General features: G+C 55.4%; 1 protein-coding gene across 9 annotated transcripts in view; it reads right to left on the bottom strand.

The window, feature by feature from the left end:
• The window catches only part of BCAS3 (BCAS3 microtubule associated cell migration factor), a 367,571-nt gene that overhangs the window by 153,681 nt on the left and 187,654 nt on the right, over positions 1-26,236 (bottom strand). For all 9 annotated transcript variants that reach the window (XM_044430184.1, XM_044430179.1, XM_044430186.1 and 6 more), the window contains 3 exons: positions 17,178-17,278; positions 14,058-14,254; positions 13,097-13,194 (listed from right to left, as the gene is read on the bottom strand). In XM_044430184.1, the coding sequence (XP_044286119.1) occupies positions 13,097-13,194; positions 14,058-14,254; positions 17,178-17,278 (396 nt within the window). The remainder of the gene's footprint in view (positions 1-13,096; positions 13,195-14,057; positions 14,255-17,177; positions 17,279-26,236) is intronic.

Genomic DNA, 26,236 nt, shown 5'->3' with positions numbered 1-26,236 from the left:
TGAGCAGGACGGCGGCTCCTGGGGAGTGGGAGGGCAGTGGGGCGACAGGCCGAAGTCCGCATTTCTATGTAAGACTCACGGGTGGAAGGCAGATATTTTGAAACAAAGCAAAGGCAGGCAGCTCTGAAGGCTGAAAGTCACCCCCTGCAACAAGCCCATTTCTCTAGGACTAGCTTTCCTTAACCTGGTGCCCTTCAGGAGCTTTGGACTGTAACACCCAGCACTGGGCATGCTGTCAGAGGTTGATGTGCACTGCAATCCAAAAGATTTGGAGGGCATCAGGTTGGAGAGGTCGGTGGGGGGTAAGGAACCAGTCCGGCTCTATCTACTTGGACTGGCCATAATTCTCCAGGAAGATCCATTTTGAACTAGAGAGCTCTGTTTCCCAGCTCTCCTCTCTGGAGAACGCCAGGGATCAACCCGGGAACCCTTGGCAGGCAAAGCGCACGCTCTGCCTGAGGACATCACGCCACGTGAGAGCCGGCGTTTAGGGGCTGCCGAAGAGTGTGCGAGCCAGCAAGTCCCAGGTTTGAGTCTGAACTTCCCTGACCCTCAGGGATGGCTATTTATGAAGCACATTTCCTAGCCTCACTGCAGGACTGCTGTTTCGACAAGGATCGGAATAAGAAAGGGGGCATTTCTTACAAAGTTAAGCGGCATTACTCATCTAGCTGTGAGCAGCACGCTTTTGGTTTGCCTTTTGTGTGAACTTCACGCAGGGCATTATCCCTGGGGTTCGGTCTTCTGCTTCGTGCAGGCAGGGGCAATCCTGGCCTTGTTGGCGCGGCTGTTAGCACCATGCTGCATCTCCTTCTGGATCCAACCTCCACAAGAGGAAACTGTGCCAACCGATCATGCCGGCGCCAAGTCACCATTCCACACGCTGCGCACAGGCAGCACGCGGATGATCCGGGCGGAGGAAGCGACTGCGGGGGTTAATCACCTGCCGGAGGATGGCCAGCGTCGAAAGGACGGCTGGGTAGGGCTGGACGGGCGACGGCCGTGCGAATGCATGCCTCCTGGAGACGGTGCCCACCGCGCGCACACAGCCGGCTGCAGGAGCGGCTGCAAAAAGCAGTGCAAAGAAAGCGGCGGCGAAGACAACCAGCAGTAACGAGCATCAGACTCAGGGGCTCCCCAGGCCTCGTGTTCCACTTTGCCTCGTGCCTTGAAGGGAACCTTTGGCTCTGCTCCCCAAGGATCTCTCTTGGGCAGAGGTGGGTGGGAAGCTGTTTCCAGGACTTCCATCAGCAGACGGGGGACTGCACTCGTTCTCCATGGGCACAGCGGGGCATGGATCCAACAGGGGCGTGGAAAGGTTGTGTTCCGACACAGGGTATGTTGACCGCACAACTAGAGGGCGAGGATTAATTGCTTGGACTGCTTTCAGAACAGGGTCACCATTTTCAGAGGGAGGACTTGGCAATATTTGGGTGGTGGTCATTTCCCCCGCCCCTAAAAGCCACTCAGAAAATGGACTGGGGGAAACCGATGGTGCCGTCAGCCGATCAAAGCAAGAGGCGTCTGGCGAAGGGCACCCTGCCACCAAAACGCCAACGATCGGAGCAAGTTTAACGCTCTCTCTAGCCCTCAAACCCTTCCCCAGTGTTGGGCCAAACATTCAATGATTTGGAAGTTCACCCCAACCTGATTTCTGCGGAGACCTCTGCGGCTGAAAGGCAACACGCATGCGCCACACGGAGCAGTCTGGCCCAACACGCCAGCTCTCGGCTTCGTCCTTCGCTTGTTATGCTCAGTGTTGCCATCTTCATTTAAATGTTTTATACGCAGTAATGCAATTGTGATGGCCAGAAGCTGAAACAATCGCAGTCTTTTCCAGTGTCAGCAAAGTGAAGTGGGGCTGCCAGTCAGAAATTCTCATTAAAAAATTACTAAGCCATTCCCCGCCCCTGAGTTGAGGGCCTTGGTTTTAAAGTTACCTCATAGAGAGAGCTACAGAGAGAGACAAAAGTCATTGACTGCATGCCCAGAATAGCTCTTCATAGCAATCGTGGGCCATGGAGAGGTCAAATCCAGCAAATCGCCCTTTCTTTCCAATACCCCCTCATCGGGTCTATTATTTGATTCACCAAATTGGGCGAAGCTATCCCAGGGCCCCGCCTGGCCAAGCACAGCCGTGGGATACAACCTCCGGACTGTTTTCAACTGCAGCTTCCATCAGCTCCAGAGAACATGCCCAATGGCCAGGGGTTCAAGGGGCTTGTAGCCCAAAACCTCCTGTGAACACCTGGCCTACGTGGGCTGGAAATAATTCTTCCAGCTCAGGAATTCCCTGCAGGGAACTGATCTCAGGGGGCTGCACGGGCCCTTGCCCTGCCTTGAGAGCCTCAAACTGGGGCGGCCAGGCCCTGAGCAGAGCTCCAGAGCTCCGACCCTCCACAGCCCCCTTCTCACACTCCGAGAAACCAAGTGCCACGGCCGAGGAGCGCGATGTGGTCTGCCCCACCCCACCTTCGATCAGCAGCCCACGCAGAGCGCCTGAAAGAAGCCACTGTCTGGAGGAGCCGACCTCTTGATACCATCCAGGTAATTACGGGCTCAGGTGAAGGATTTCAGAGCCCCCTTAATTACATGTCCCCGCGGCCAGCCAGGGCCCTCCGGTCGGGGCTCTTCCCGCACAGCTGCCTCATTCATGCCGCCAGGCCTCCTCCGGCCCGCTCCACACCGGTAATAGGAAACCGGTGGCCGTGCGGGCCGCTACCGGAGGGGAGGGGGCCAGCGGGGAATGCCTCTCGGCCAGTGGCGCCCAGCGACTACCGGCGTCCGCGTATCTCGACGGCCTGGGCAGCCCTCCGAGCAGCGCGGTTCTCGGACGGCACTTCAAGCAGCTGGACACCACTTGGGGATGATATTGGATGGTGTCTCAGAGAACAAGGACAGGGGAAGCTTGACGCAGGCGAGAGGCGTGCAGGAAAGAGAGAGGGAGAGGTGGGCCGAGAAGGCCGTTCCGGCCCCCGAGAGCAGCCCGTGAGCCTGGAAATGGCTGTCCTCCCACGTGGGCCTCCTCCAGCAAGCAGGTGCTGGCTCGGTACCCAGGACCCTTCGCCACAGCAATGGCAGTGCAGGAGTGCCCAGCATCTTCCAGCCCAAGGGCCAAATTCTGTTTCAGGGAGCTCTCCGAAGCCACCGTCCAGGGATGGCAGCGGGGTGGGACCAAAAGCCGGCCTCCCGTTGCTCAAAGCGCTCCCTGCCTGCAAACGTGAGCCTCAGAAGAGGCACTGCAATGTTTTGGGGATGGGGAAAAGGCAGCACACCAGCCAGGAAAACATCAAATGCTCGGCGGTGGAGTACCCCAGTGAGGTCGGAAAAACAAAGCAACATGAAACAGCGCAAGTCAGAAGGGGCCTCCCAGGCCATCTCATCTGACCCCCGGCTCCAGCCGGCTCCGCTCACGACATGCCCACCCTGCCCACCAAAAACAGAATGTCCTTCAGTGGGCTGAGGCGCGGCTGGCTCGGCATCCCCACGTTAAACCCAGCAAGCAACTCTGGGTACTTCTCCAAATCCTCGGCAACCTGCGGTTCTGTGACGGAAGCAGAGGACCTTCTCCTCAGGCAATGCCAGGGTGGAAAGTGCTCCTTGAACCTGAAGTGCCAAAAGCCGTACACACACCTTGAATTGCGAGGATGAAGAGGGGTATTAGCAACAATCCCACTGGCGCGCCGGACAACCCAGCCATGCAAGCGCAGCGATTCCTGTCCTCTGTGAGGCTGAAGCTTCTCCTACTGAAACGGCCAACAGTTAGGTGCCCCGCGTGCATGTTAAATTCTACGTTTTGAAATCTGCATTTTGTCTTTGTCAATCTGGAACAGCATCTGGAATTTCCATGCCTCTCCTTCCTCAGGGGATATTCTTCCTCCAGTGCACACGAACTGTCTGTTATTTGCAGAGAGAGCGTACAATGGATTTTTGCAGAAGAGAGGTGGGGGTTGCTTTCGGGTTTTGTAGTGGCCAACTTGCATTTAAAGCTGCAGTTGTTCATTCAAAAGGCTACCGCCCCTCATTAATTTCGCACAGGAAAAGAAGGACAACGAAGACAGGACCATCGTGACCTCTGAGGATGCAGAAACACCCAGCGTCCTTCTTGCCAACATTTCATTTATTTTGTATATATATAGTTTCGGAGCATTTCATTATCACCACAGTGTGGGAGAATTTAAACGTGTTACCCTGATACACTCCCACACACGGAACACTCGCTTGCTTCGGCTAGCCCCAACTTCTTTCTTGGTAGTCACCCCCAAGGGCTGTTTTGTCCCCGTCCCCGCCGCCCCGCCAAACCAGGCCGGTGGCGTTCCCTTAACAAGGTTCTTCTAGCGCGCATGCTTAATGCTATCATTCCCGTCAGTGGTCCAGGGCTGTCACAGCGTCTCAGGCCACGCGGGGGATGGCCACGGCGCCAAACCGCTGACTGGCGCTTCTGTTGTCCACCAGCCAAGCCTGTTCCGTGACCTGACAGAGTTCAAACCCCACCAAGACCCCCTGCTTTACAACGGTCACTCTTCCTTCCCTCCTTTCTAGCAAAACAGATTCCTGTTGCACCCCACTCGTAACTTAATGAGCTGTGGAAAGCACAGTGAATCTATATGAATCATTTTGATGGGGTACAGGAATTGCGTCCTGAGTTAGCCAGTGGGGTCCTGGAAGCTTTCTGTGTGATCCTCAGTGAGAAACGAGGGGATGAGAGACGCTGGCCTAGCACGCAGCCAGCCCGTCCAGGACCAGACATTTCCCTGAACTCCTTCACTGCGCAGGAGCGCCGCGCGTGCTCTGGCATTCACAGAGAGTAAGGAGGAGGCCCGGCAGGTTTTGTCAGGTGCCGCGTGTGACCCACCAGTGATAGGAACCAAACGGGCCAACAGGCACAAGCTTCGGCCCTCGTGTGCAATTCCTCTTGCTCCCGCCAGCCGTAACGCCGGCGTTCTCGTAACCCAATCCGGTGGTGCCCAGCCGTTCACCTGTCGCTTCTGTAATTCTGCCCATGGAGCTCGGACCTTAAATAGCGAGATGTCGGAGGTGAAGGCCCACTGAACGATGTCACCGGCCCCCCGGTCGAGGGTTTGGCAAGTGTGGTGTTTCTTTACGCAGCCTGAGCGGGCGGGCCCTGCTTGCGTGTCTGGATTTCACAACATCCTAGGCAAGCGACACGGAGCGCTCTGCTTCGTGAGCACGCAGCTGTCCCTTGGATGCCATCTCGTGCCCAAGACAGAGCGCGAATCTGTGCAGAGATGCAAGGGCAGGGCAGGGCAGGCGGCCTCTTGAGCAGGGGCTTCAGCAACCGCCCCTCACCAGCGCCGCGGTCCCTCCGCCAACAAGCCAGATGCAGCTCTGTGGGCCCAAGCAGCTGCGAAGCCATGAACTGCCCAGCTCCGGGCTACACTGCCTGGCCACAGGGCAGGGGCAGGAGCTGCCCTGCCAGGAGATGCTGAGGGCTGAGCCCGGGACTGCTGGCCTGCGTCTTCCCCCAGGCCGATGGGGAGCACACAGTTCCTGTCACACTTTTCCGGCTCTTCAAGCTGAGGGATTTGTTGCCGTGAGGAGCTACACAGGCTCCCTGGCCTGGCCCGGCCCATGAGCTCCGGCCTCTGAGCTCCAGTCTGCCCACGGATCGGGTCTCCTGCCTCTGGCTCTCCAGCCAACTCCTCCCTGAGCCAGATCTCAGTCCCTGCATTGCTCATCAGAAAGCGAGGCCCCAGGGCAGGTGCAAAACAGCCTCATGCTGAATTGGGCCGAGGGCCCATTTGAGCTGTTGTCGCCCTTTTCCAGTGGCTGCACCTCTCTGAGTCCTCAGAGAGAGAACGGCACTTCTCTCAGCCATGGTCCCGGGTGATGGACCTTCTGCTGATGACAAACAAGGAAAAACCACGGGCTTGGCCTTGCAGGTCAGGAAGGCGCCAAGCGGGACTGTCGCGGGCCAGAACTTGGAGAGGGCTTGACGGCCCAGAACAGCTTTATTTGCCTACTTACTTCATTCTCAGTCTGCTTTCTAGAGAGTTCTCGTCTCCCCGAGCAGCTCACACCCGTCTCAGAGAAAGCGGGGCCCTGCTGCAGACTAGAAAGACAAGGCACGCAGGGGAAAGGGAACAGGGCAGAAGAGCAGAGGAGGCGACCCATTGCTTAAGGCCAGAACATGGCGGAATGCCCCACGGGGCTGCCTGGAGGTGCTCTGGGCCAGGCCGACCTGCCCCGGCTGGTTCTCTTGCTCCTCCAAGGGGTGGGACCAAAGCATCCCCGGCAGCCCCGTGCCTGTGCGCAGCAGTGGGGATGAGCGTCGTTCCTGGAAGGGAGGGGGACGCGAGCTCCCTGCAGCTGCTCCTTCCCTGGCTGATGGATGGGCTGGGCTGGTCTCCCCGTTGGCCGGATGTCACTGCTAAGACGCAGGGGTGCGCTCCCACTGGCCTCTGTCCCTGTCCCTGTGACCGAGGCCAGAGGCCAGAGTGCGTTTCCACTCCGCTGCCCAGTTCCAGGCACATTTCAGGAGGGCTGCAATGCAGCCAGCCTGTATTTGCAGCGGAAGAGGAGCGGCAAGCCCGGCTCTGGACCTCGCTGAGCTGCAGTCCTCGGCAGGTGCTCTGAGCAGGCCCACCTCTCACGGCTGCCCTGGAAGCGCTCCCTTCCCACGACAGCATGTCTCCATCCCCTCCACTTGCTTGGGGGGCCTCACCTCAGCACTAGGAAGCGGTCCTTGGGCTGAGAATTTAGCAATCTTGGTAGAAGAGACTTTTGAGTGAGGAGGAGGAGGAGGAGGAGGAGGAGGAGGACTTCTTAGTTCTTCTCTCAACTGCCCTTCCAGGTTCCAGCAGGGAGGCTGCTGCCAGAGGAAAAACCGCGTGGTCCTGCCGCGTTCAGAAGCATGACGCAACCCCACCACCACCGAAGGCAATGCCCCAAGCCATCCTGTTCTGATCGGTCAAGCCGCCGCCGCCGCATCGAGCGCAAATGGAGAGTGCCGTCCTCCATGTTGTGGGGGAACGAGGAGAGAGCCATAAAAGGCACTGCAGGATCAATTAAAGATGAAAAACACACACTTGCGACTTTCGGATGGGAAGACCAAGCGATGGGCCTCGATAAGGGAAGGCGCCACTCCAGCCGTATCTCCGAGCAACGGGCAATCAAAGGGGCAGATAAGCATCTTCAGGAGAAAGCACCGCACAGGCCAGCGGAGAAGAATCACTTCCTGGTTCGGAACAGGCAGTAAAAATTTATGACCTATTAACCCTCCACAAACCTTTCAAAAAATGAAATAAAGAACGGTGGGGGAGGGGATATTTCCCAATAAAACGGCCATTGCAAAGAACATGAAGCCACTTGGGGTCCGCGCTTGGCAGCCCCTGAAGGAAGCGGCGACATTTACTGTAGAACGCCGTGCTCTGCGGCGGAGGAACGCTGCCTGGAAGCCAGGACCTCTCCCGTGCGAGGCTGCTCTCCACTGTTTGCGGCCATTCGGGCCAGGGGAGGAGGGAACGGGGTGAGCCAGGCAGGAGGGGGGCGACCACGGGAGGCTCTCTCTGGGGACACCGTGTCCAAGCATCTGCCTCTGCACAGGGAATGGGTGGCCAGTTGCACATTGCTGGAGAAAGGGAAGGACGTATCACCCGAGAAGTGGCGTCCGCACACGTTTATGCCCTGTTGAATCAGTTCGTCTTGAAGGAGCCACACGGCGCTTTGCTTTGATCAAACAAGAGACCAGATGCTGATTTGCTGGCATTTGCATAGAGTAATTTATAGAGCAATTCATGTTTGGAAATAATTAATTAGAGGTACAGTGCATCTCACCAAGGGAAGGCTTGACTCTGTGCCTTGCTCAGTCTTCTGTCCAGGTAGGAGCAAGAGCGGATGAGCAATTCCAAGGCCCATGCTGCTCTCTTTTAAGATTTTGCGCTGGGAATGATGGGACTTGCATTCCAACACATCTGGAAGGCACCAGGTGCCAAACATCTCTGAATTCCATCTTGAAGCTTGTTTCCATTTGAGCTTCTACCAGATTGTGAGCTTTGTCTTTTTAATTTCCCCATGCAAAGAAAATATGTCCATGCATATTTTTCCAAATGCATGCATCCACGGTGCCCGCTTTTAAGTATGTGAATTTCTCTCCTGTTGCACATGTTCCAAATGTACACATGTTGGAGGGAATCACATTGCAAGCTTGGAAATGTTGGGACTTTGACCACAGATTGTGTCTGAGTTTGGTTCAGAAGGTGTGAACTGGATAAATCTTGATCAAAAACACACCAAAATGAATTTTCCATACACATCTACTTCTACTAGACGGCCTCCCTTGGTAAAGTAGGACAAACCATGACGGCTGGCGGGGTCAACGTTTAAAGTACCGTAGCCTGAATTACACCAAGGCCGGCTTCAACAACACTCGGCCGATCTGTGTGGTTCAAACCCTGAAGATCTGCCACAAAGCCCCTACAACAGATGAGCCAGTGGGACAGCCCAGCTGGAAAGAACCACAAACTCCACCAAAGCAAAGTCCCCTGATTGAAACTCCACTCCGAAGCCGAATTGTTAGATGGCGGCATTCCAGTGAAACATGACCGTCAGAAGGTCAACTGGCAACCTTTTCCATCTCGTCTCCTGCAAACGTACGAGGTGGAAGAGCATCAGCGCATCACGGCTGGAGTGCGGACGTATATTTGCTTGTCATACCCTTAACTACTGACTCTGGCAATCTTTAATACGGACACATGTTAAACACATTACGGGAATGATTCCATGGCACGCGCGGAAACCAAAGGGTTCCTCAGAACTGTCGGGGGAGTTCCATGCGCTTAGCTGGCTTGCCGCACCGGGAACGTGAATGGGCCGCCTGGACCCGCAGCCAAGTTGGACTGCAAAATAAACGAGCAGCCCCTCTCCAGGGGCCACTTTGCACAACACACAGGTGCAAAACTAGGCTTGTCGATGCGCACGCACTTGGTTTGGGAGTCCTTGACAGATATGAAACGACGAGACAGCTGCAGACACATGCTAGTCGCATTCACACATACCTTTGAAGGTACGGACTGAAGCCCTGGAAACACACACCCAGAGATGGAATGTGCAGCACCAGGTCTGAAACGGGATGCCCTGCACAATTAATTTCTCATGGAGTCGGACAGAGGAAAACAGCATCACCTTCACTGTTGTAAAACTGCCACAAAATCAGGTATCTAAAGCTAACAAAGTGCCAACACAGCACAGAGATATAAGACGGAGATCTGCAACTGCGGGATAAAACAACGATGTCCAAAAACGCTGCAGCCTCTTTGCACGGATGGGAGCGCCAGGAAAAGCTGTGCCCTGCGGGCCGCTACCGAATTGGGCCTGTCTGAGTCAAGGGGAGCCACGAAGGACTGCCTTACTTGGAACTGATTCCGCGAGATGGGAACGGGGAGTGGAGCAATTCATGGAGGAGGAGGAGGAGGCTCTCCGGGGCTAGATGCCATTTCCAGTGTCAGAGGCAGTGTGGCGGCATTCTGCCGGTTGCTGGGGAACATGGGTGCTGCTGCTGCATTCCTGCCCTGCTGGTGAGTTCCCCGTGGGCCCCTGTGTGCACAGGACGATGGGCGGCTTGGCCCCTTGGCCAGATCCAGCGGGGCCCTTCTGGGGCCCTCCTGACCTGGCCGGCTCCCACCCTCAGAGCCTGGAAGGAGAAAAGCGCTGAGCGGGATGGAGGCGGAAGCGGAGCGGGAGAAGGGCAGGCTCCCAGCGGAGCAGCGCCGCAGCCTTCTGTGCCCGCCTCTCCGAGGCAAGGCTTAAGGCCTGCTCCCCGGGCGAGGGAAAGCCGGGAGCCGGGCACAGCCATGCTCACCACCCCGACCTCTCCCCGCTGCGGCAATGGTGGCGCCCATTGTGTAACAAGCACCTTATCCCCCGAGCGGCTGCAGGCTTAGCCCAGCTGCCCATACGGGCATTCATTATTCAAACACCGGACTAAAAAGCAATTATTAAAACATTTCAATAAATACACTTGGCAGCTTGTGCGGTGCTGGGATTAAAACTTTGCTTCCACAGAAAGGGGAGAGAGAGAGAAAGAGAGGAGGGGCGGGAGCGGACACTTCCTCTCCTCAGTCCCCTTTAAACAACTTTCACAAATCAATTTTCTCTATGTGTTTCAGTTTCCTTTGACAGTTTAAACCTCAATCCAATCAGCAGTCTCTGGGGATTTCCGAATCACTAAAGATTAAAATCCTCTTCAAGCCCCAAGTGTTTTTGTTAATGCTGTGTGTTTAATAACTCCACTTGTGAGAGATTTTGCTGGAGAAAATCCGGCAGTGCAGAAACCTCAGTAAGCTAAACGGCTGAATTAAAACAAGAGCCTGCACTGTCCTTGTCTTTGGGTGAATACGGTAATGGCACTGCCATGACTCGCAGGGGCTGCCCCAGAACTGGCCCATCCGAGGTGTGCTCTCTTCGGCCCGGGAAGGACGAAGGCAAGTCCCAAAGTGAGGCCAGGGCACACGTTCCAAGTGTGGCCATCGAGGCACTCCCGGTGACAAGGACTGCGCCGATCAGCGGCTGGTGAGCACAGGGATGGGGGCAGGGGAAGGGGGTGGGAAGCGAAGCAAATTCCCTTGGCAAAGACGGACGCGAGCCAGGGCAGTTGTCAGAGGGCTGTCGCTCTGGGGTGCCTTTGCATCTGCCCAGGCATTCTGGATGATGCCAGCAGCCCTGAGTAGGCTTTCCGTGCTACTGGCTACCTGATCCTTTTAACTGGCACGCTCCGGCCTGGACCCTGGGCCTTGTACATGCGGAGCCCGCCCTCTGGCTCCACACAACAGTCCTTTCCCTAAAACAAAAGTCTCCAGGAGCCTCTGCTTTTCAAAAGACAAAAGAAGCAGCCAGCAAAGTTATGCAACAGGAAAGGAACCACGTCAACAACGGAATTCATATGGTCTGTGCCAATCAATGAAAAACACTCTGTATCTCCTACAAGTATACTTTGGAGGTGAAGGAAGTTCAGAACCAGGAAAACAGCATGTCCTTTTCACTCCAGATCTCTTTATTAGTCAATTAGGAGTTGATGAGGACCCAGCTGATGGATCACGACAGCCACAATAGCCCCGATTGCGCCTCCACAGCCAGCCCCTCAGCTGGGGGGTGAGAAGGGGGGTGTCTTCCTGGATCACTTGCTATTCGGGGCCACACCCAGGCAGTGCGCACCCAAATAGGCTTCTTTTGCAGGGACCTGGAGGCAGACAGAGAGCTCACCCATGCAATGGCTGCAGGCTCGGCGGCTGCGTTGTGTCAGTGCGGCATTTCTGCCGAGCCTGCCCCGGGCTGCTCTGCTCCTCCTCGTGGCTGCAGGTTGAAGACACGGGACCCCCTCTGAGCCCCTGCCGCTCACCCCCCAGCAGCCAGCCACAGGGATCGGGCTGGGCAAATGACCTCTAGGTACGAGGGCAGCTTGGAGGAAACACCTTTGGACCGGCTAGGAAGGCCGGCGTCCTCAGCCATGCGCGCTCCACTTGGGCATACCAGGAGGCGGCCGCCATCTGGGAGGGAAGGCAACCCCTGGCCCCAAGAAGAGCCCTGCGGGGCCAGACCGGGGCTGCAGCACCCTGAGTGCGAGCACCCCAGCGTGTACACGGGTCGGTCCTGCGTACACGTGGTGCTGCGCAGGCTTCCCTGGGGCCATTCTGGTTTCTCGGGAGGCAGCCTGTTGGAGCCTCGCCCTGGCTGCACAGGGCAGCTGCCGGGACACTCTCAGAGGCCAGAGACCCAGGGGAAGCCCAGGACGGTGCCAGGCGTGGGCCCTGCCTAGCCGTGCAGTAAGATGAGCCCAAGCACCAAGCCAAAGGGCCAGGAAAAGAAGACGGGAAGGGAGGGGGTGGGGAGAGGCCCTTCTGTCCGTCCGTCCGTCCTCACCACCACTGAAGCCGCTGATGCCTCAATGGCTGCAGTTAGATAGGAGCCTGCCCCCCCCCCCCGTGATGTTTGCGGCGGCTGATTGATTACCCTGTCTTTCCGCTAATACATAAAGTCTCTCAAGGTGGCCAACAGCAAATCTCATTTAACAAAACCTTGGAGAAAACACACCAGAGCCCATTAAGAATGCAGTGTAAAACACCACGCTCCCGGATGGAACGGCAGCACTGCCCACCCCTCCTCAGGACAGCACGCCCTGTCCTGATGAAGAGCACGGGGAAACGGGCGCAGCTGCACCCGGGGAGCAAGCGCGCCCCCTTTCAGCCCTGGGCGCGCCCGCCCCCAGCACCCAGCTCCCCAGAGCGCCTTCTCCCCACAAGATGCGGCACACAGGCCCTGTCTGCTTGACCAAAGGAAAAAGCTGCTGTTCGCGAGTGCTTTCCTGCCCGGTCCCCGGAAGGGGCACCTTAACTCGCCAGAGGCGATCAGCCAGGTGGGAGCCCCGAAACTTGAGGAAGCAACAAGACCCCAGACACCAAGCGGGGCCTGCCTCTCCCCTACCCCCCCCCGCACCCATTAACATGAGCTGCTGCTGCTCCTACGCATTGAGGGCTTCTCCCCTCGATCAGCCTGGCTACCAGTGCCTGGACGCCTCTGCAGCCAGGATGGGGCAAGTCTCGGAAGGAGAGGAGCACAGAAAACAAGCCTCCCTCCCTGGAATAAGCTGGCCGGCCCTTTCAGGTGGGCTCTGAACCACCTGGAGCTTGCCTCCTGCCCCCAGCTCCCCTCTTCACAGGTCCTTCTCCCCTCTCCCATGAAAACCTGCTTTGATGAAGTGGGAAAGGGCGGCAAAGAGTGGGATGCAGGGACACATCTGAAGAGAAAAGCCCAGGCGCTTTCGAGCGAGGCAGAGGGGGCTTGGCTACGGCTGCAGCCCTTCAGCAGACAGGCTTCCGCGCCTGTCCCTTGCTGCTGCCATGCCTGCTGGCCCGGCCCCGTCCTCCTCCCCAGCACCATCACATGCACTGACTCACGGGGTGCACAAGAAGCACACGGCGCTTCTCTACTATCGCGTCGCCGCCGCTCACCAGCCCAACACCACCCATCTTCGGGTCCACACAGCAGCCGTGAGAGTTTCATAATGCGAAGTCGACACACAACAGATCAACAGCACTGAGAAAAGCTGATGCGCCCGAAGTTCATCGGTGCGCTTTCCTACCTGAGGCAGCATCGGCCGCGGAAGAAATTCCTCGGCGGTCAGATGTTGGGCGCGATGACCCCGGCATGCTCACGGGCTCGGAGCGAACCGGCTGGATCCTGAAAGGTGGAACGTGACCAGTTACTAGGCCTGAACACAGGCAAAGCTTAGCCACAAAAACCAGCAGGTATGCCAGCTGAACTTCTGTGCCTGCTCAGGGGCAGCTTTTCTCCAGAGAGGCGGCATGCCTGAGCAGGGAGGGTGGCAGGCACACCGGGGCGCAGTGGGAGGGGCCACGCGGAGAGGCAGGGGGGCAGAGCCATCCGTGGGTAAGCCTAGGACCAGCAGGTTCAAATTCCCGCCTTGCTGGAAGCTCGCTGAGGGAAGCGCGCAGCCCTCTCGGCCTGCACGGCCTCACGGGATCGTTAGGAGGCTGCAAGTGGGTGGAAGCCACCTCTGCCCTCAGCTCGGTGCCCGAGATCGTTCTCAGCATCTCTCGGCACGATGATCTCGCTTTTCCGGGGTGAGCGTCTCCGCTTGTGAATCTGCGGTCTGAGTGCTCAGAATGGCACAAAGAACAGCCCCCGAAAAAGCAAGGAAGGTTCAGCGAAGAGATGCTCTCCTCCGGTCACTCTGGGGGAGGCCCGAAGCTCTGACACCACCTTCATTACTGCTTTGTGGCTCTGGGATACTCTCGCTCCTAGCAATGGAGCAGCTGAAAAACGCTTTCCCTTATGGGACTGACTTTTGCCCGGCAAGTGGAGGCACTTGCTAAGGCGACCCCACAGGGCCCCGCTCACCCCTGACCAGCCTCGTTCGGGTAAGATGTGCCACCTGTTAAAAAAGGAGGCGGTTGTCTGGCTGAGCCCTAAGCAGTCTGGCTCAAGTAAACGCATCCCATGCATCGCTCGGGGAGCCGGCCATCGGTTCTGTGTGGCTGATGGGGGGAGACGTGGGGCCGAGCCCAGAAAGTGCTCTTAACCTGAGACTGTTGAGATCGAGGTCATCGGTGTCAAAGTCCAGCAGAGGCTGTGGGGTGTCGTTCGGGCCGTGAGACTGCAGCACCGATGAACTCGAGGAGATGACGGTCGTCTGGCCCGAGGGGTGGATGGTCTTGAACTGGAACTGCGGGCCCATCCACAGGCGCCGGTGAGGGCCGGTGTGGGTCACAATTTCAACCTAGGAGAGAGGTGGGGGCACAGGGGTAAGGCAGAGCCAGAAGGCGTCACACGACCGCCGAGGCCCCCACCCTGTGCGGGTTGGCCACCTCTGCACTGGTCCCAAAGCCCCACGGAACGGCGCAAAGATCCATCCCCCTTGGGATCTCAAGGGAGGCGGACAGACTCAATGGTTTCAATGGCAACTTGATGTGTTGCCTGGACTTTACAAGGCTGACAACATGGTACTGTGTTTAAAAGTGTCGTAAGCCATTCTGAAACCCACCATGAAGTTCAGTGTTAAAAATGAGAGAGACATAAATCCTAAAGTGATGTAAAACATAAAATACACTACTTCACCTCCCCCCCCCCAAAAAAAACCCCTACCCAGAAAAGAAGAATGTCAAGTATAGAGTTCAAAATGCACGAGATGGGGGACCAAAAGTATTCTAAGAATCTGGTGGTGGAGAAGAGGAGAAAAGAAGCGTTTTTGCTACAAGTTCCAACCAAAAAAAGAAAAAAGCGGGGGGGGGGGGGGGAGCTGCTACGCATATGCAGGAAGACAACAAAAGCTGTCCAATCTCGATCAACACAGCAGATGACCTTCCCAAGTTGTTCCTGTCCGCTCGAGTCTGGCTTCGGATTCGCACAGATGCCCTCCCGCACTTTTGCGCTCATCTCTGCGGATGCCGGAGCCCCAGTGCTCTGGGTGACTTGGAAATATTACAACACGCAATATTGCATTATTATTAAACGCAGCCTCGCTGTCGGGCGTTTGTTTCAGAGCCTGGGAGGAAGAGCACAGAGATCAGCTCCGTTCTCTATCCACACGGCTGTCTTCTCATGGGGGTAACCCGGGCTGTCTTTGCCGCTATGTAAATTAGGCCATGACTAACGCACGCTGTGTATTTTAAGCTTGAGACCATCAGCGTTGCAGAGCCGAGAGGTAAACAGATGCCTCTGCAATTTCACTGAGGGTACGAGCCAGATGTTCCCATTCAATCCCCCGCCATGCGCAGGACAAACATATTGTATCTCCTTCCCAGTGACAGCACGCATTACCCATTCATCTAACTGAGGAGTGGAAGCAAAGGGCGGCTTGCCCTGCCACATGCTGTTGCCGTCGATGGCAACACTTCTGCCTGGGGAAGCGCGCGCGCTGCGGGCTGAAATCCGAAATGGCTGCCCTGGGGACTGGGAAGGCCTTTTGTGTTCCGAGGAGAAGCCGCCGTGCTCTTTCCGCTTGGCCAAAATGGGGCATTTCCCAAAGTGGCTTGGGCAGCCTCCAGGATTTCTGCTGGGCAGCCTCTCTCCAGCGCCCATCGTTACGTTCTGGGGGACAGCCGGAATTTGATGGCTGCAGCGTTCCCATACTCGAGAGCAGGCGGGAGGTCCTTGCGTCGCTCCCCTGGGTCCCCAGGCTGGGCTTCCAGGTTCCCCAAATGACCCGGCCCCTTTCTCCACCCCCTTTCCTCCAAATGCCCCCCGACTGACTTCAGCAGTTCCCTCCTGCCCCAGCACCAAATGGCTGAAATGCCTCTACAGAGGGTTAGTTGCTGTCAGCACAGGGCTAAGCTGCAACGTGCTCTTTTTGGGAGGTGTTTCTGGCCCTATGCCCCTTTTTCTGGCCCTGCCCACTTTGCTCCGGGCCGCCCCTCATTGGAACGCAGCCCCCAAGATACTTTCTGAGCTTGGCCCTCGGGCTGCAGAGGTTTGGCATCCTCGCTTGGAAGGGATTCTTCCACGACCCGGCGACGGAGGGAGGCACGGAGTGGAACTGCCAGGTTTATTTAGGGGTGTGAGCTCAGCCCGACGTTTGGAATGCGCGTGGGCAGGCTCACGCAGCTCGTATTACCTGGGCGGTTGATGCCCCTGCCCAGTGCAACGTGGTGTGCGTGGGCGAATGTCAGACTTTTGGGGTGGACCCCGGAGCGCACCAGCCGGAACCCGGGGTGGGCACGCACTCGGGATCACCGAGGCCAGACTAAGGCTCTCTCTAGGCACGCGCTGTGACTGTTGGAGGCCCCAGCAGGGGTCCTTCCCATCATCTGCGACCGGGTTTGGAACAGAAGAGGCCTCTGGGCCCTTCAGCTAAGCTGAGAGATCTCTCCACTGAGACCGACCGAAGCAGCCCAGAAAAGGGTTCTTGGTACCAGAATCTCTTTCTTTTCCTCTGGAAGTCCGCTGGCTCTTCTCACCCAGCTGTTACACCACCCAATGCTCCCTCCTCCGCTTGGAGTGGGAGGCATTTTCGTGGGGCCGTAGCCCGACAGAGGCTGTTCTCTCCTGGATTGCTGAGGTCCACCGTCCGCCCAGCCCAGGAGACCCAGAGCGCATCCGGCAAGGAGCCGCAACGTGGGGGACGCCATGGGGGTTGCTGCTCCCGACTGAGATGTGATGTGCAACTTATTCCAGGGCAACTGTGCCGGTCCAACCGAGACTGAATGTTACTCAGGCAAGAAATAGATAAAAGTCCAGCTACGCCACTGCGGCAGGGAAGACTCGGGCGGCCCGTGGCCATGCGGCTGTTCCTGGAGCACAGCTTCCTCCTGCCCAGCCGACAGGGTCCCTGGTCCCGGATGGCAGGAGCTGCACGGTGGCCACGTCTGGCGCAGGGGCAGCCAGCCTGGGGCGCTCAGCCCAACCTCCACAGCCATCGGCATTTGCTGTGCACAGACCCCTACCAAGAGCGAGCTGCCCCTCGCCCCCGGAAAAGGGGTGGCCAAAAGCGGGAGGACAGGGGGCAATGCACATATCTATGGCTCAGGGCTCGCAACTCAGCCATGCCGGTTGGGCCTTGCCCACCCTGAATGTGCAGCCCCTGGCAGAACCCCTGCAAAACGGGGTGGCCCTTCGCAGAAAACAAGCTGCCGGCCCTCGACCGAGAGGGCCGCGGGTTCCCCTCCCTGCCCGACATCCAGGCGTACCGTTCCCGGTGTCCGTACCTGAGCCAGCCATTCTTCATCTTCCTGCCCACTGTGGTCGGATGCTAAGCTGTCATAGGACTCGTGCCGAGTGATGGGCCCCGGACTCCCTAGTGGAACCACTGTGTAAAAAGGGAGAAGATTGGGGGGATCAGACGCACAGATGTGTGGATACACAGACCAGTAAAACAAACATTCGTGGCTAAATTTTTATCTATCTAAACACCACATATAAATGTTACAGCATATCGAGCCAGGAGGACCGAAAGCCAAATAGTCTAGCAGTTCAAATCTTAGAAGCTAAACCATCGCTTTGAGATGTGGATGTAGGTTGACAACTCTGATGGACTTGATTTAAACGTCAGACGAACATCTGCACACCTTTATGTGTGTTTTTGTCCTTTTTTGTACATGATTTGGTCTAACCCCCTTTTTGCACAAGGTTTGCCTGATACAGTGCATTTTAACAAGAATTTCACAAATCTGTGTGTTCTCCTGGGTGCCTTCCCCTAAAACATGCATTTTTGTATCCACTCCTTGATTGGGGAACTCTAGTGCATAACTGAATTACTCAGATGGTTTAAAAATGCAAAATGGGGGATGTTCCTTTTAAAACATGAACTGCACAAATTTCTTTTTATCCATCTAAACACCACACAGAATAAACTCTGTAGATGTCACAATAAACTAAACTAGCTCTCTGCATGTTTCGGCTGGCAGTGCCAGAGGAACTTGCAAAACCGCGTCAATGATACGCCGCTTGCTGCAAAGTTTTCAAGAAACTGTCCACTTTAGGAGAAGCAGCGACCAGGCTAAGCCATCGTGACAAAACCTCGCCCTGGGCATCGCGACCCTGAACAGGCAGCGGCCCTTGCCTGGCCTGGGGAACCGCAGCCATCAAGTCGCCTCGATGTTAATGCAACTTATTTGAAGCTGCCTGGACAATTAAGTCGGCCGAGATCTTTTTGGCAGGTGGGACTGGATGATTTGCATCTCGGCAGCAGCTGTTTCACCAAACAGCCATATTTTATCACTGTTAAGTGAAATCTGTAACTGAAAAGAAAATCGGAACTCCTCGGGGGGACAGGATATTTGTCCGCAGTTGGGGGACATCCCAGATTAAAGATGACATCATGTGTGCAGGAATGCTGGGGGACATCAAAGAATTGCCGGACTGAGGAATGGCCAGGATGAGAGACGGAAAAGACGGGCCAGGGGAAAAGATGGCAGCTTGAACGTTGGCTCCTGGCCGCGTTTCCCTGGGTCATGAGCACGAGTGTCAGGCAAGCTTACGGCAGAGTCAGAACCTGCCCTAGCAAGGAAAGACCCACGGCTCAGGCTTCAGCATCGCCCTCCCTGATGTGGAATCGCCCACAAAGAATGAATCCCTCCCGATGCTGCGGCCGCATGGACGTGGACCTCTGCAGCTCTTTGCCGGTAGGGTAGCTCAGGGCTGGAGCCCCGCTGTCCAGACAGGGGGTCCCCAGTTCACACTGCGGCACCTCCTGCCACAGGGGCCAGGCAGAGTGTGATGGGGCAGGTCCTTCTCCGCCTGCGTCGCTGGAGGGACCCTGCAGTCCAGCACAGGCAAAACTGGCTGGAAGGACCTGGACAAAGGCTGCGCTCGCTGCTCCTACACCAAGGGGGGGGGGGGGGGGGTTCTGTGGGTAAAGTGACCACCCCGGCTCGACTTACATGCCCATTCAGGTTTGCCATGCACTCGGTGACATGGGCAATCACTGGCACTTCCTCACAGGGCTGCTGAGCCTACAGAAATACCAGGAGTTCTGGGGGGGAGCAGCTGCCGGTGGGGGTGGGGGGAGAATACTGCCTGGAAGGAACCCCTAACAGCTCATAACAGCCTTCTTCCATCTGGTGCCCTCCAGAAGTGCTGGGCGACAACCCCCATCACTGTGGACAACACGCCCAGTGGCTTGGACCTGAGGATCATACGAGCTGGGTTGCAGTGTGCCTGGACGGTGCTAGGCTGGGCGAGGTTGGCCTGCAGTGTCCGGAAGGCCTGGTGGGCTGGCACCCGTCCTGCCAAGGCGGTGAGGATACGCTGCAACATTTTGCCGTGGGTCGCACTTGCGTTAACCAAAAGTAAAAGCTGCAGAACGTATAAATGAGCCACTGGGCAATGGGGCAGAGTGAGAGAAGCAAACAGCAGGAAGAGGAAGGAGATGTAGAGAAACTTTGCTCCAGGGGTAACTTTGGTAAGTAAAGTTTTTGCTGACTTCAAATTTTTATCATGGCATCGTGAACTACTTAATTATGACAACAAAACGGACATCAGAGCTCAAATGGGGGCTGCCTGCTACACAAGATGGGTGCTACTGTCTTCACAAGCTTACGGATCTGAATATAACAGCAGTCAGGTCTAGAGGCTCCTAATCGAACGATTTCCCCGCGCACAATACTGAAGGGCAACCAGCCCAGCGTGTTTACCCAAGAGCCACCTTGACTGACTCCAAGTAAGTGCGGCGGGTGCGCGTGTCAAGGTTTGGCTCTTCACCAACCCCAGTGGCCAAAAGAAAAGGAACGGGAGGGAGGCAGCCGTCTTGATGCTACCAGGTTATTATTGACTGGAATGAGGCTAGCGGCAGGAAGGCTGACGGCCTGGCTTTCCAGTGATGGCAGTCCAGGGACGGCGGGGACTGTGCTGCACTCTCGTTCAGCGTTCCAGTCAGCCAGGCTGCCGTGCCTTCCTGCAAAGACGTCGGTCCATTCGCCCACCCCGTTCGCCAGGCCCAGATGGGGGGCCACGTCCTCTAACCACTGGATGCTCCTAGCATCCCCAGGGCTCCCCTACAAAGCAGGGGTGGACACCGTGGGGCCTGCTGAGGCCACTTCCTTGCTTCCAGCCTCCCATTAGTGCTATAGCCGATGCTTCTCCTGACCTCTTGCCTCCAGCCAGGAAACAGGGAAATGGTGGGGGGCAGGTGGACTGGCAGGTAAAAAAAGGTGGTGGAGGGCAAAGAAATAGAAATGGAATAGGAATAGGAATAGAATAGAATAGGAGCAAAGAAAAAACAGAGGAAGGAAGGAAGGAAGGAAGGAAGGAAGGAAGGAAGGAAGGAAGGACGGACGGAAGGACTCTGGATTTATAAAAGAAAGCCACGCTAGCATTCTTGACTGTGCTCAGCTATTGTATCAGTGCTAAATAGCACCTCAGCAATTAAACACACACACAGACCCAAACCTCTAAAAGCAGCAAATTTTGCCTGCATTATCAGTCACTGCTCTTCCTTGCCCTCCGACGCAAGGGTACAATAGATGTTCAATTATTAATCTGTCCAGGTTTTCTACCAGCAGCTCAATGCATGGGCTCTGGTTTCCTTTCCCTCTCATTACATTCCTCCCAGGAGAACAGTCACAGACGGGGTATAATTATAAAACAGACATCTCTGTGTGTTGCAAAGAGATCTTTGACACGGTGGGTTCTCGACAACCGCAGGTGTGCTGCTTCCCCCCAACAGAACAAATACGAGCCGCCAGGACGGCATCAAAGTTTCACATACTGCCATGTGTCAAGGACGTGCGCGCGCATACAGATGTGCACAGACGCAGCAACCTGGCTGAGTGGATGTGGAAGTCAAGTAAGGTCGATTTGGACCTTCTGTTGGCCCCGAACCAGGTAACTACCATGGGTAGGAGCACAAAGGCCTGTGGCCAAGGGCTGAACTCTTCCAGATGTACCTACGCTGTATGTGCATCTTCAGGCACTTGTTCATCTCAGTCCCACTTGACATTTTAGGTGAGCACTTAGAAATGACACATGCTCTGTGACCAGCTGGTCCAAAGAACTGCCATCCAGCAAACCAAAGGGCCAAGAGAATGGTAAAAAACTAAGGCTGGTCAATAGGGATGCTATTCCGCTGCTGGGGGGCGGGGGGGCTAGGAGTCAAGAACAGAGACCGAGCCGGGAGAGGCCCGAGCCTCTGCTTGCCCGGGCCTTGTGCCCACCGAACCAGGAGCCTTCCACAGCCCCTGCCCATTGAGCGGGTCCAAGGACTGGCCTGGGGAGCGGGGGCACGGCTAGTCCAACTCAGAATACACCGCTCTCCCAAAAAGCCTGTTGCTCACTCACCACGCGGGGCAGGAATGTGGCGCGCCAAAGATTTCTGATGCGACCCTTAACACGTGCTGCCCTTTGAAACACGTTGCTCGGGCCCGTCCTTCCACAGAAAGGGGAGAAGGCAGGCAGGGGCGCATTTTGCTGTGTAGGACTGGTGTGCTCTCTCCCTCTCATACACACAGAGGTCGGGGGCGACTCGTGAGTTGAGCAGGGCAAGACCAGGCAGCCCTCGGCCCCCCGTCTCCATGGCGATGTTTCGGCACCGGGTGGATGATGGGCACTTCATTCCTAATGGTGCTCCCAGGGGTCCATCCGTCCACGGGGGGATGAATCAGCTCCTCCTCACGTGCGTGTAGCTCGCACAATGTGGCCGGTGTGTAAAAAGGGCTGTGGGCCAGGCCCACTTTGGCACGCCGCTTCGAACGGCATCCTGAGACCAGGAGAAAATCCAGCGAAGGAGGTGCCCGCGCGGGGTCGGCGGCAACGTCAGTGCCGTGGATCAGTGTGCAAGCAACCTCCATGCCAGGGCGGCATTGACCTTGAACACGGCGGCCCGCGATTCAAAGGCTGGCAACAAATACAGCCTTCTCTTGTATTCAGGAATAAATTCAGCAGCGAGGGCTAACTGTGAAATCGGCCTGATGGGGCCATCTTTAAAGAGTTACGGAAGAGGTAACTCTTTCTATAATTCACCGACTTCAAAAGTATGTTTGACATTATTGTCGGGAAAATTATGTTAACCATGGATTACTGTTACAATCAAAGTATGTAGTGAGAAGTCAAATGGCTTAGTAGTAAATTTTCAAAGCAGAGCGCGGGGATTTAGCCGTTTGACTCCCATTAGCGTCAGGAGGGTTCGCACAGCTAAATCCTCGCACACCGCTTTGAAAACTGACCCTTTTGCATTGATGGAATCGCCCCCCTCCCCAAACTCTCCCCAACCACCACCGTCTTTTAAGAAGTTCCAGATGACCAAGCAAGACCAGGGAAAGGAGCCCATTTCAGCATGTTATTGTTGTTTGTAGGCATCTGAAAGTTATTTTAATTCTTTTGCCCTCAGAACTACTTCCAGCGTCTGAGCGTTTGAAAGGTGTGTTGGGACAGACTGGCGTTGACTGCTGCTATGTACCTACGACGGGCGCACGCGGAGACACAAAGAGATATAAAAGTGCTAGTAAATTTTTCACATCCACCCCAACAGCCCCCGGTTGATCACGACGCATCTCGGCCCGCTCTCGTTGCTATGTAACAAGACTCAAGGAGGGATTCTTGGAGCCCCTGGAGAGGTGCCACCTGTCCAAAAGAGTTGAGTTCTGCCCTGTTTCTACTCCTTTCACTCTGCCGGTCGCTGGGAAAGGAATTATTATTTGTACTTCCTTTCACCACTTAACCTCCCTGTCTCCAGGAAAAGGGCAACACCAGTCAGGTCTTAAGAAAAGCGTGGCGAGGGGAGCGCAACGTTTCCACTTCCCCGTGGAATATGGATGCTGACGGTTCCACTTACGAACGCCTTTCAAGCGAGGGGGAGGTAATGAAGGCTGGCTTACAAAGGGCGAAGTTAAGGCACGCGAGGGCTTACTGCGGCGACCTTACCGCTTAATAGAAGAAGCCTTGGGCAGAGCTGCGGGGCCAGATTTGCTCTTGCTGCAGTCCGCGTAAATCCAGGTCTGCGGAAAGCGCAGGCCTGGGAAAGGGGGCAGGACGATTGCAGCCACCCGGCTGCGGAAGCAAGTTCTCCGCCCTCCAGATGGTTAGGACTGCGGCTGCCATGAGCTCCTGCCAGCATGGCCCATGTTCAGGGATGCTGGGAGCTGTAGTCCAGCTTGGGGAAGGCTGCGGTAAGAGAGCTGGTGACACACATCAACATGAATTTGCCCACAGGGACTCATCTACCTCACAGGGTTGTTGTGGGGATAAGATGGAGGAGGAGAATGATGTAAGCTGCCTTGAGTCCTTTGAGGAAAAAGGCAGGATATAAATTGAAAATAAATAAAAAAAATAAAATAAAATCTATCCAGTTATATTCCATAACCTGGAAAGGGAACCTGCTCTCCAACGTGAAGTCCACCTGCCCTTGGGTCTTCCCGTACATGGCATTCATTGAATACCTTTTTCAGGGATGAATATATGTAAAATCAAAACAACTAGATTTATTTCAGCATTTGTGCTCAAGAGTTAAATGCCATCCTGGAGTTTTCGAGGGTCCCTAAAAGTCTTTCCAGTCAGGAGGACTTGAATTTAAACTACAAAGGAATGAGCTAGGCTTTCAATTAGATCGTAACGACAGCTAAGTCATCTTGACAAGGACACTGCCTGGCTTAATTACGATGCTGAAGCAGAGCATAATTCTAGGAAGAGAACACAACGCTCGCTAGCGGCAACATTTCACAGAAAGCTTAGGAAAACTCAACCCCAAAAGGAAAGGCTGAGAAAATATGAATATTTAACTTTCCACTTGGACAACACTAGGCAACACATACTAGGCATGGGTGAACACGAAACGCTCCCGCCCATTGAGGTTTTGTGAAATCTACCTCAAAGCTTGGCCTGCAGCGTTCCCGAATGCAACGATCTTTTCCCCATGCCCCAAATGGGGAAAATATGCTTCCCAACCAAGAACGTGAGGGTGGTTTCATGCAGGCTGCGATGTGCACATGGGAAGGCGGCGGCAGAGAAGCGTAGCTGCACAAATGCAACTTGGAGGAATGGTGAAAACGTCTCAAGCACTGCGCACAGTCGGGCTTGAGAACAGGCGTGGTTTGCGAGCAGAGCCAACTCTCCTGTTGCTTCTGAATGTGGATGCCGCTCCACTGTTTACTGGGAATTGTAGCATGCGCAAATGATGAGGTATGGTTTCCATACGTCTCAGGCCTGCCAAGCTGTGGAAAGAAAGCGACCGAAAAGGGCAGGCAGCAGACCTGGAAGCCCGTGGCAAAGTTAGATGTTGTGGTCGATGCCTTCTGCTCAACACACCTTGATATGCAAAAGTCAATCTAGGACTCACGGGCACTGAAAGGAGCAAGCCAAACCTGGACCCCTCCTGCTTTTGGAAGATGCAGCCCCAGCTGCCTTGGCTACTCAACCCTTCCCCGCCTTTCCCCGCTGTCCCCACATGCTGCCTCGGACTCAGCGGGGCTTGGACTAGAGAAGCCGTGACTACTGACGGCGCCAAAGTTTGCAGCCGGATCACGGGCTGAAGCTTGTACCAAGCCTGCCCCTCAGGCTCAGCGTTGCCTGTGCTCGTTACCAAGTTTGGGACAGAGCGCAAGCTTTCGCCTGCCCCTCATCGGCGGCATTACCACGCAAGTGCCATGCAGGAGGGGTCACTCCGTTCCTTGCTTCAGATAAAATGTTCCGGCGCCATTTAACCACAACCAACTATGTTTAAATGAACGGCCAGGTATGTCACTGTGCCTCCTGGCTCCACAAAGAGGGCTGCTCAACAGCACCATTTCTCTCTCCGTAAAATCTACGGTCAGCAGCAGACAGCAATCAATGTTGCACAGGAAGGCCACGCGAAAACTACCATCAGGAGAGGCTCGTTTAGCCATGCCACAGCGCCCGTTTCCAAACTGCCGGGCCTGAGACGTAGCTCGGTGCTGAGAATGCACCAGCGCTCCTTCACACGGAACGAGATTTTTTTAATTAAAGGGGAATGGCCATCTGAACCAATATGGGTGAGCTCATTGCCTTTGAAGGAAATAATGAGTTCCCCGGAGGCAGGTTCGGACGTCACAGGTTGTGGCATGGCTATGGACGCATGGGGAACTGGCTCCGTTATGCTTTCCAACTCACCCAATGCACACCTCCCAGGCTCAAATATGCACCTAAATGCAATTTCCGGCCAGAAATCCAAGCCTGGGGGTGGGATCGACAAAACACGCACACACGCTCAACAACCCGCACTTGTTTGAAACACGAGCAAAGAACACTGTGCAAAATTCTAAAATGGGGCCAAAGATACGTCAGCGAATGGGCCCGCAAGCCCAGAAGGGCATGCATTGAAAATGCACGCGCTAAGTGAAATCTCACGAAAATGTGTTTCCATTTTTAGGCAGACGCCTTTAGAAAGAGGCTTAGGAGAAAAGGGCTTGGGGCATGCCAGGTGGGCGGTGAGGCTGCTTGACAGTATTTGGGCTGGCACTGCAGCCTAGAAGGCCTTTTTTAACCCATGCAGCCATGGTGGCTGGGGATGCTGGGAGTTGGAGTCCAACATATCCGAGTAAGGAAAGGCAGGCATCTGGGCATGTGATATGGCACGATGGCTCTTTCCTGTCATCATTTCAAGAATAATCACGCCCTCCTGCGGGCAAAGCTGCCCGGCCGAGTTTTAATGGTAAGGTGGTATCACGTCAGCTTACCAGAAAGCGCTACAATAAAGTCAGGGGGTGTGATGGAATATTTTTGTTTGTTTTAGCAAAATCTATATTGATATCATTACATTTTCCATGGCTGGGGGCAGCTGTAATTAATGGATTTCTCTCCTTCCCTTAACGCATGCATTTGTCAATTCAAAACCCAAAACGGCCAATCAATTTTGAGGTATTTAGTAAGCACTTTGTCAAAGACTGTTGCAGAACAGTTAATATATTAATTCGCTGCCAGCAGCCTCCTGCTGAATTCTGCAGGCCTTCTCCATAAATAAGGTGCGTGCGCGTATGTGTGTTGTTTATAATCTGATCGAGAACAGTGGCCAAAAGCCAAAGGTGCCCCTTTCCCTAGGACACAATGCTAGGCAGTGACAAAACAGAACCTAATGCATGATGCAAGGCATTTGCTCTCCTTTTACATTTACGATTGGGAGTAAAGCCACTTCCGGGACTATTTCAAGGTGTCGGCTTTTCCCAAGAAAACAATCTCCGATATCCCCAGAAGTAACTTCTCCTCTTTGAGCTTTTGAGACCCAACAATGAAGGCCCACAAGAAGTTGTCCTTTGTGCATTCTAAGTTTGGCATCCCCTAGAAGCAGGGCCTGCTTCAGTGGTAGCCCCAGTCCTCTGGA

Source organism: Varanus komodoensis, unplaced genomic scaffold (assembly GCF_004798865.1).
Source record: "Varanus komodoensis strain SLA01 unplaced genomic scaffold, ASM479886v1 scaffold20_1, whole genome shotgun sequence".
Taxonomy (NCBI): domain Eukaryota; kingdom Metazoa; phylum Chordata; class Lepidosauria; order Squamata; family Varanidae; genus Varanus; species Varanus komodoensis.
Note: the sequence above shows the minus strand (reverse complement) of the source record. Positions and strands in the feature narration are given on the sequence as shown.